Here is a 10,575-nt window from a genome sequence, read left to right as displayed (position 1 = left end):
TGGAGGGCGGAGTAATGATCAGCGTTGAATGCTGTTGTTTCATGTGCAGTAGTGGCTGCCGTTTCATGGTGGCGAGTAGAAGAGAAGGCGGCGACGGGAGTAGAAGACAGAGCGGCGGCAGCGAGCGGAAGAGAAAGAGAAGCCTCATAGACCTAGTACGATGAGTTAGATGGGCTAACAACAGGACCAAATAAGCTTACAGGCATGCCTTTTACATGGGCTAGCGGGCTAGCATGGACAACCAACGGGGCAGAAGATGTCACACATAGTAGAACAGTTGGGCTTCTTCTATAAAATACACTACTGGGCTGGGAGCCGACGTGCATAAATCAACATACGTTTGTGCGGCCGCAGCCTCTCATCTAGCCCAGTTTGGGTCATCTTCAACCTTCGGCACAGGCATGGATGAACAAATACAGACGCACAACTACCACCAAATCCTACCATACTGAACAATTTAGGCCATGGATTGCATCAACTCTAAACATAAAATTTATTTCCCTATTCGTCGCGAACCCATTCCACCTGAGCGTAGGAGGTATTGTCCAGTACTGAAGGAGATCGAGAAAAAGCTAGGCCGGCCATGGTCAGCGACCAGGCGCACTGTCAAGAGAACAACGCAAGGGAGCGGCGGCCGGCCATGGGCAGACACCGAGCGGATTGAGCGGCAGCGGCCGCCTGGTGCGCCCTCATAGATTGTGTGCTGCCACGCCGGAGCAATGCGGATGAGTTTTTGAAAGTGATGTCTTTTTTATGTGTGCTGTGCTGTGTCCGGTTCGGTCGGAAAGAAAGAACGGAAGAGAGAGAAGGAAGGAAGGGTTATTTTCACTTAGCGGTGGCAACACTCCGTAAATTTCGTCAATTCCAGATCGGGCGGCTGAAGACTGCGCATCTATACTACTTCAACGGTTATAACAACTAGTTGAATGCCCGTGCGTTGCCACGGACACACAAAATATGAAGTATATGATGTGAAAAGATTACTCGACAAAGTGATAGCATGGACTTGGATATTTTAAATGAGTGCTTTTTATAGAATATATTTTGACAAAAAAGCAATGTCATAGGTAATTCAAAATCTATGAACATGGACAAACTTGCATTTAAATGTAGATAATAACTAAATCATCCGTGAAATTAGCACATCCCTTAAAACACCATAGACACAAACAAATATGACGAAACAGTCACCTACATAGTACATACAAACCAAGTACGTGATAACTACACTTACAAATTGAAACACACAATCATGCGTAATAGGCATAACCAATGTCTACTATCTCTACTACATGCGCCGAGCTTTCTTTGTATACATCCTGTGTCGGGGATCCTTTGTAGACAACTTGCTTGCTAGGAAAGCCCACCTCCACTCAATAAATTGCTGAACAAACTTCATATCAATCAACCCACCTATTATTTTTTGGCGAATATCTGCAAAAATATATATTATAAATGTTGCATTTAATAATATTTAAAATTTGTCTACATATGTTAATAACAATCGTAAGTAATTGATTTTTAGTTAATAAAAGTCATAACTACTCACCATCAAGTGCGCGTGCTGCAGTATGATCCGGGTTGAATGCAAGGGTGGTGTAATTTGAAGTTTCCAGATTTCCTATTGCCAAGATAAAAAATATATTTAGGTTGACATAACAATACACTTCCTTAGAATATGCAATACATGTATTGGTATAGATGCTTCAATTACCGTATTTGCAATCCTTACGAAGCATAGTGGCAAGGACAATAGATTTATTGCCTTCAGTTGTTGACCACCTATATGAGTTCTGAATCAAGTTGCCACCCCAAATCCCAACAACTATAAGTTTGCCCCTACAATGTGGAATTTTTTAAAATGGTAACCATGTCAAGGACTTTTTGAACTAATTTCGATTATTCGGTATAAAAGAGTTGGAACTATTATGTACCAAGTATACATACCACATATCCATGAAGGTGACCTCTCTATATATTTCAGCACCTGGGTATCCCCCAATGCGTTCATGTCCATCATAATGAACGACTATGCCAATTATGTCTGTGTCAATTATCATTAGTCAAAATTATATACCAAGATTATCTCTATGTTAGTAAGTATTATATGCTTGAATGCATACCTACGAAAGTGTTTCTTGGACACCTCTGAACTTCTTGGAACGGCATCAAATGCTTGGGATATGTTGGAAATTGAAGTGAGAGAGACTCAACAAATGTCCTTGCGCTGAAGGAACACTCATATGTGTGTTGAATGTATCTACACTCCAGTTCTTCAAAGTTAGGCCGCATAGTAACACCATGAATGATGTACTTACGACCCATGTGCAATGTAATATTGAATCTATTCACTAAATCTTTTCCGGCAACTATAGCCTCGATTTTGGCACCCTTAGAATTGTTTTAGGAAATGTAAGATGATGATAAAACAAATGTCTATTTTAGCAATCTAACATGCTTGAGACTTACAGTTTTGTCCATAAGAATGAAGTGAAGCTTATCACCACTCGGATTAACCGGGAATTTGACATCTACCCTCACGCAGATGCTACAAGTCCTGAATGTATCAGAATATTCGATGTCGTCGAAGTCTATGAATCTATAACAAATAGCTTAAATTAGCTAACAGGGTTTTCCTTTTCTTTCAAATATGAGAAAGCATGTTAAACTTACCTAGGCTCAACTGGTTTTTTTGTGAAGTTTGCAAATGTCCGCTGACGTCTAAGGTTAATTGGCGCCATCTAATACAGTTTAACAAAATATGTCACATTTAAATTTGGAAGCAACAGAGTGGCAATAAGGATAGATACAAATCAATAAAATTCTAACACACATGCATAGTACCTCTAAAGTTTGCAATCGATGCCTATTGTTATTGACTTGTATGATAGCAAAATCTGTCAATTGCTGAAGTATATGGACTTTTTGAAATAGATGCCAATCATGCCATCTGATACAACAAGAACACAAAGAAATAGAAAAGCAATGGCAGACCACGAAATCTATAGTCATTTTTTTTCATACCCAGAAGAAGAACCTGCTGGATTTTCGAATGCCGCCTCCAACTTTCTTCTATAAAACAACAGTAGAGCTTGAACCAGATTTCCTGGGAGCAAAGGACATGTGAAAACAAATGTTTTTAGAGAGGCCAATAACTGGACCAACAATAACTTGGAAAAGGAAAATTCATCAAAGTTGTACAACAGGACTACTAATATATATGTGGCCTGCAGCTGCCAAAGTAAAAGAACATCTTTGAGAAGTGAAAATTGCTCTTTGAGAAGTGAAAATTGTTCTTTTGTCGCTAGATTCGGCCATGGCGACGAGTGCTCTCCCACCATTTCACTTGCTGCTAATAAAGCTTAGCAGGAAGAATCAATGAATAATTGTTAAGGTATGCACATGCTGGCTCTCAGATTAATTTTTTTAATGGCTGAATTTATGTATGCATAGTATGAATATAACGACTGAGCCACGGGCATTCAGGTAGTATAATATTTAAAAGAAAACTGCTATCAAGAAATGAAGCAACGTTGGTTCAAGCCTCTAAGATGCAAGGATTTACTGGGAGAAGCATAGATTGCTAAAGGAAGGAGCTGAGCTCCATATCTCTCTCATGCATTATTTGTTTCCATTACATCCAAAGAAACTGATTGGCGGGAATGTATGTTACCATGTTGTGTGGCAGGTAACTTCTCTGTTCAGACCTGGCCTGTATGTGGAATGTCGCAGGTGACCGTGGATGATAAAAAGCGGCAGTTGCAGCAGAGCTGGATGCGCGTCGTGACCGGAATGCGGCGAGTCTGGTCCTGGTCCACGCGCCGCCGAGTCGGAGCAGCGCCACACGCGGTGTCGCGCGCACCCAGCCGAATCACGTCGACCGCCACCGCCCCTTCACCACGCACCGAGGGCAGACACGAAGCCGTCGTCCGCTCCACTGCCGCCGCTGATGCCGGCGCGAGGTGAAGACGGCAGCGGTGGCCCGATGAGTAAAAAGGAAGAGAGAATGAGGGAGAACTCAAGACAAGGGAGGTTTGCACCTTTTTATCATGCGGGGTGGGGAGATAACTGCCATAGCTCCACCATCGACGATCTCCACGATCACATAACAACGCTGACCGGCGGTTGCCAGTTTCGAGCTGACCGTCAGTTGCCATGGAGGAAATCGGGGGAGGGGGGGTGGGCGGGGAAAGAGGGGCCGTGGCGGAGGGGAAGCAGATCGGCCTGCGGCGGCGGACGGGGAAGCAGACCGGGACGCGTATCGCCATGCGGCGGCAGACGGGCTTGGTCTCTCGTCCGGTGGACGGGCTTTTTTTAATCGGTTCGCAGGCCGAGCCTTTTTTTCCTTGAGAGGTGCTACACACGACAAAAATTACACGATAGCTGGACGACGATGGAATCCAGCCGCTACACGACTAAGAACAGCAGTAGTAACTGGATTTGCTTGTCGTGCACAGGTCGGGCACAAGTATCATGCGTGAAGCTGTTTCGTTTTTCCTTTGCATTTTGCGGGCGATTTGTAGGCTAAGTGCATATATTCCCCAAGACTTTTTTTTCAAAGAGTAAATATTGTGTCGGAGAGTTTTATAACAGAGGGAAAAAAAATTACATGCCTTTGCATATATTTGTTACCATCCCAGAGAGCATAAAATTGAAAATAAGATAATGAGTGCATCTGTATTCAGACGAAGCTTAACCTTTTCCCCCTCCAATACATATTGCATCACAAAAGCTTATAAATAAATAGCCACAACATATGGCAAATACGGAAAACAAATCCATGGAGATGAACAAATAAATTTTGATAAAAAAACTATAGTCTGACCACCGATGCGTAGAGATCAAGTCCAGTTTATTATCTCTTATTAACTTCCTACTTGAGGCACTTGAGAATTTCTCGTACATCATACGGGATGTTGTCTTCAGCTTCATTCGCATGATACTCGAGCAAGTGTATCAACAAATTCTTTCTCAACTCATAACCATCCTGCATGTGCAATGTATGATGTTAGCATGCAATTTCGCTTCAAACTTTTTATGAACGTGTAATATAGAATACCCACCGTGCAAATTGGACGAACAAATTTGTTACCATGCCATGAGAGCATAAAATTGAAAACAAAATAACCAGATTCATTCCTGTAGATGAATACACTATCATTATCTTGGGAGGTTATGACAATAAATATAAAATGTGCATATTGATTTTCAGAGTAACTTACCGTTCTACGCTCGTCGGAACATCAATTGGTGATTTACGTGGCCAGAAAAATGTATCATACTTCCAACCCGGTTGTGCTAATTTGAGTGCATCATTCAGGTAGAATGCAACCCTCTGAAATTTTAATGCATATCTCTCTGAAGATAAGGACGGAATAAGTGGGTCCAAAATAGATACTTGACGGGCATGTTTGTTGATTGCGAACAAGATGAAGTGGCCGAGGAATGCATGAGGAAGCAATATCTACAAGCAACACTCATTTAGAATAAATGTTAATCACGACTACCATATAAAATAGACCAAACTTACCCAATTGCATGATGAGATGGTGTGGTCTATCTCAGTCGAGCTACGAAGCAATGATGCTAGCGCCTGAATATCTGGCTGTACCCGCGAATCTAAATCTCGTGCGGAAGCGAGGGCAGCTTCAATCACGGCCGTCTGGGTAAAAAATGGTTAAGGAACATGATGGTGACAATGATAATAATAATTTGTGATGTGCAGTAACTTACACAAAATTGTAGATCCATAAAGCGCACAGGAGGATCTCTTGTCAGTAAGGCCTCGTCATTTGCAAGTATACGTATAGCCATGTTGAAACAATCAATGTCCAACGGCTGGTCCCTGCGGAGTATACCTTGGATCCTTCTAAGACTTAATCCTATCAGATGTGGTTTAGAACTTCGCACCCACTCCTTCCTGTAGATAAAAGTTAATAATTGTAACATTGTAATAGTGTATATTGAAACTTTATACTTCTTAGACATGCTCCTTACTCCAAGGAAGTAGCATCATTAATTGACATGATGTGGTGGCATAGTTCATCAACTAAATCTTGCGGGTCCGCGGCCATGATGGGGTTCCGAAGGGGGCTTTTGTCTTCGGCTCCATCATGTGAATCTTGCCGCTTACGCTTTCGGTCCTCCAAAAACTCAACATCAGAATCAGATACATTTTCTTCATTGTCAGATACATTTTCTTCATTGTCAGCCCGATAATATATTGGACTTCCTTTTAACTTATTAAGTTCTGTCTCCAACAATATGACAGCTAATTTTCGTCGAAATTCTTTCATGTCCTTCTACATATAGTAATTAAAAATAATTTGTTAAAAAGCACCATTGAGATGAAATCTGCTATTATGAAAAAAGAGATACCTGAGTGAAATTATCAGACAAAATATCTCCAGTCCAATACTCCATACAATTTAACATAAACAATCCACATGACGCGCTACAATATCAAAATATTTCCTTAGGCTTTCATCTCAATATAAATAAAGTATTTAAACAAGTAATAATGTTCATTGTACATGTCTCCATTTATTGTCCAATGTATATCTATTACCTCAATGTTTTGGCTAACAAATAAGACCATATTTTTGCATCAATAATGTTTTCACAAGACTATTCTATCATAAATTTCTCTATAATTCAGTTCAGATTATGAGATGTGTTCATCATACCTATCTGTTTGGATTGGCTTTTGGAACTTGTCTACGACTGTCCAATTCATAATATCGAGGTCCTGCCACCTATCACCTCTCTTAAACTCCGGCATATCACATGCGATTTTTAAATGCTTGTCAAGTCCTTGTAACTATTAAATGGAAAATTGTCACTACATATTAGAGCAAAGAGAATGTAATGTATAGAGGAAAACACAAGAAGCAGACATTTACCGTCATAGTGAGGTCACTGCGGCCCATTCCAACTCCAAGCGAGTCCAGTACCTGTATCTCTCGTTTCTTCGCATTGATTACTGATAGATACCAGTGGCATTTTCTGATGTTAACTGGAAGGAATACCTGAAGTAATAAATATTATATATCACGTAACCACTTTCAGGTAAAAAGATGTGCTTCATATATTATAAGTGTAGTGAGTTAAGACTGACCATGTCATGCTCCAGAAAAGTATTCACTCGTTTTACAATGTGGCGATGTGTTGCCGGGTCTATCTTATCTTTCTTAAACAGGGAAGACACAAACGTGCTTGCTATGTGTACCTTTCCATCCGCTCTATTTTGCAGATGCTCCTGGGCACTTATGCAGTATATGTATGCATTTATTACCTATAATTTCAAAGATATAATACATTTTAATTTTGAGACACTGATGTTTAATTATGAGAGTTTGTGTGGTTTGACTTACATCATCATGCAAAAACACATCATCATGCGTAAGGCATCTCATCTCAACGTTCGTTAATAATGCATCACTGATGTGCACCAATTTCATTTTTTCATGTAAGGACATGATTGATTTAATAATGGAAATATCGTCCGCTGTGCAAATATAATCTGTCATGGGACAACATGAAGCTAAATTAGTTACATATAAAAAAGGTCAATGAAATGATAAGGCTGATAATCACTGTGAAAGTAAATACCTTGTGGTGTAATATTTGTATTTGCTCTTCTTGGTTTGTTATGACGCGAATTTGCTATTATTTCTATCTGCACATCGATCTTGTTGATAGGTTCTTTTTCATGGTTAACAATATCCATATCTGTCAGCGGCACATTCTGCATAGTGAAATATATGAATTAAATATAGTTCTGCCATATTATTTTTAGGAATAGTATAATAATTCATATGCACCATGCAAAATAAAAGATTAAAAAGACAGACATCTAAGAAATTTGATAGCAGTGACAGACTGTCTAAATACCTTAGTTCTATTCCTTCCGTTCTTAAATATCTCGGTTCAAACATCGACTACATACGAAGCGAAATGAGTAATTCTACACTCTAAAGTATGTCTTATACATCTGTATGTAATCTTTTATTAAAATCTCTATAAAAAATTATACTTCGTATTTAGGAACCAAGGAAGTGCAGCTGTGACTCTCAGTCTCACTCTCTCCTCACCGCTCTCACTTTCTCCTCACTGCTTAGCCCTTTTCCCTTCAGCTACCACCTACCCAGCTCCCCTGTGCAGCCGCCGGCGCGTCATGGGGCGCATCCGCACGGCGCGCGACGGTGCGAGGCACCAATCCCTGGCCCAACCTCCCATGCCCCCGCCTCCGAACCATTCTTAAGGCCTGGCTGCGCCCTCGCGAGCATCCCACACCCACTCCCATCACTCCCTGGTGTCCGGCGAGATCCGCCAGGCAGGGCTCTCGCGGACGCGCGCGCAGTCTGGGCGGCGGCATCCACCGCGCAGCGCCCCTTGCCCCGCGTCCCCCTGCCCCCCCCCCACGGCGACACGCCGGTCGGAATCTTCTGCTGGCAACGCCCGGCGACCGGCGCGCGCCGTGCAGCCCGAGGAGACCCTGAGCAAGCCGTGCTCGCCCAGATGGGCGGAGTACGAGCAGGAGTGGATTCCGTGGTGCACCACGACGTCGACGGCTTCTCTTCGCCACCGAGCTCTGCTCCCCTCCCTGTGCATCAGGATGAAGGTGCTCACGAATCTTACCTTGTCACGGTCGACTCCCCTTTCTCCCTCCGCGTTCTGCATTGGTAGGTCTGTTGGATTGGCACCGCCGGTGAAGCAAAAAACTGGAGGTAGATTGAATCTCTCCTATATATATAAGGCTAGCTAGATGTGTAGTATCGGTATACGGTTAGGATAAGGTTGTTTATTTAGTGAGATGAGGATTAAACCTTTCTTGGGGTTGTTTGGATTGGATACGGACTTTTTGCCAATTCTGTTTCCCATAAACTCGTTTAAAGGGCTAACCACATGAAATTTGTTAGCGTACCCAAAATTATAGTTTTTTTAGGAACAGAATTAGTAAAACTTGGTTTTAGTAGAACAGGCAAAGAACTGTGGTCAAGGATGCTAGCTTCCTCTTCCTGGAGATTCGATCTGCCAATCCTGACCAAATTTCGAATTGTACAGACCCACAATGCATTTAAACAAAGCCAAACACAATGTCAGAATCATACAGATTTATGCAAGGTAACCTGACATAAAAGTCAGTACTCTACAATGGTGACAGTCATACTAATGTACCATTTGTAAAAATCGAATGCAAAGCTTGGTCTGCATCTTTTGGCAAATAGCTTAAGGTTGATGTTTCTAATCCTGTACATGGTACTTTGGAATCACCTTCTTCATTGAATTTTGAGGCCTGAAATTGATGTTTAAGAACGTGTTAGAAATTAAGGACAGCTGCGTGCTAAATCTTATCACAGAGGTATAGAAAAAAGCAGATCAATGGATTATGTTCCTAGACTTCATATCGTAGAAAAACTCATCCTTTAGTAGTTGAGATAGTAGAGATATGAGGAGATCACTGATGGCTTCACTCAGCTTGGGTTCTTCATTAATTATCAGATACATAGTTCCTTGTCCATGTATTTCTAACAAGAGATTCTATGCAATTGAAGTTTAAGTCAGTTTTTATATTGCTATATATGAGATTAGATGCCACAGGTTTTGATCATATTAAAGAACATATGCATTAGAAAGAAATACGACACCTTAGTATTTTTGTTCTTCTTTAGCAAGTCACTATCGAAACATCTTCCTCCTGCATCCGTTTGAAATTTCACGCTGTCTCTTGTTATTTCCAGCTTAAACAGGTACAGGACGGGTAGATGTCGCGAAAGGAATACTCATGGTTTCTGAAGACTGACTATGCCTGAGTACTACACAGCAACAAACTCAGGTTAGTGTGCATTAATAAAATCTACAATAGTTATGTGGTTGTAATGCAGAAATGAACATACTTTACCTTGACTTGCTATAATTTGATCCGGTGACTTCATGTGCTAAGGACTTCCTTGTACACTATGTTCTTCATGGTCGTTAATAAGGTCTCAAATCTTTTTCGCTTCTTTGAATTCTTGCTTTCTTCCTTACCCTTGCCCTTACCCTTGCCATTGTCCTTGATGGCGAGAATCTTAATGTTCCTCTTCGCTGTGGCTCTAGACAATGCGACGTAGAGCTGACCGTGAGAGAAAACCGGGTCCGGTAGGTACACCCCGACAATTGGGATGGTCTGCCCTTGCGCCTTGTTGATTGTCATGGCAAAGCTGAGCCTAATAGGGAACTGCTTCCTCTTGAACTTGAAAGGGAATATATCGTCATCGGATGGGCAGAGAGGTATCCGAGGAAGGAACACCCTCCTACCAGCATGTTGTCCTAGCACGATTTCTGCATCGATGGCGTTCCTCTGAAAACCCCGGACCACAAGCCTTGTGCCGTTACACAACCCATTAGCTGGATCAATGTTTCTCAACAGTATAACAGGGCAATTATCTGACCCCGTGACCCCTTCCTGACGACCGGAAGCACCTGCCTGAAGTCCCCACCGAACACAACTATCTTTCCCCCGAATGGTCGGTCCCGTCGTCCCATGATGTCCCGCATGCTATTGTCTAGTGCCTCAACCGCTTGCCGCTT

At 41.9% G+C, this 10,575-nt stretch overlaps 1 protein-coding gene across 1 annotated transcript; it reads right to left on the bottom strand.

Moving 5' to 3' along the window:
* Positions 1-1,098: 1,098 nt before the first annotated feature.
* LOC125534626 lies at positions 1,099-2,942 on the bottom strand. Its single transcript, XM_048697800.1, has 7 exons — positions 2,674-2,942; positions 2,470-2,599; positions 2,124-2,391; positions 1,948-2,044; positions 1,715-1,839; positions 1,550-1,621; positions 1,099-1,434 (listed from the first exon to the last, which is right to left on the bottom strand). Exons 1-7 carry the CDS (start codon positions 2,739-2,741, stop codon positions 1,289-1,291), a joined length of 906 nt encoding a protein of 301 aa, XP_048553757.1. The 5' UTR covers positions 2,742-2,942; the 3' UTR covers positions 1,099-1,288.
* Positions 2,943-10,575: the final 7,633 nt, after the last annotated feature.

This window comes from Triticum urartu, chromosome 2 (genome assembly GCF_003073215.2).
Source record: "Triticum urartu cultivar G1812 chromosome 2, Tu2.1, whole genome shotgun sequence".
Classification (NCBI taxonomy): Eukaryota; Viridiplantae; Streptophyta; class Magnoliopsida; order Poales; family Poaceae; genus Triticum; species Triticum urartu.
The sequence above is the reverse complement of the archived record's forward strand: the minus strand, read 5'-3'. Positions and strand labels throughout refer to the sequence as shown.

Coding starts and splice junctions, on each gene's coding strand:
- LOC125534626 (XM_048697800.1), bottom strand. CDS start 2,741: ATGGCGCCAATTAACCTTAGACGTCAGCGGACATTTGCAAACTTCACA. Junction 1,840..1,947: donor GTCACCTTCATGGATATGTG/GTATGTATACTT, acceptor TCCACATTGTAG/GGGCAAACTTATAGTTGTTG. Junction 1,622..1,714: donor TCGTAAGGATTGCAAATACG/GTAATTGAAGCA, acceptor TCTTGGCAATAG/GAAATCTGGAAACTTCAAAT.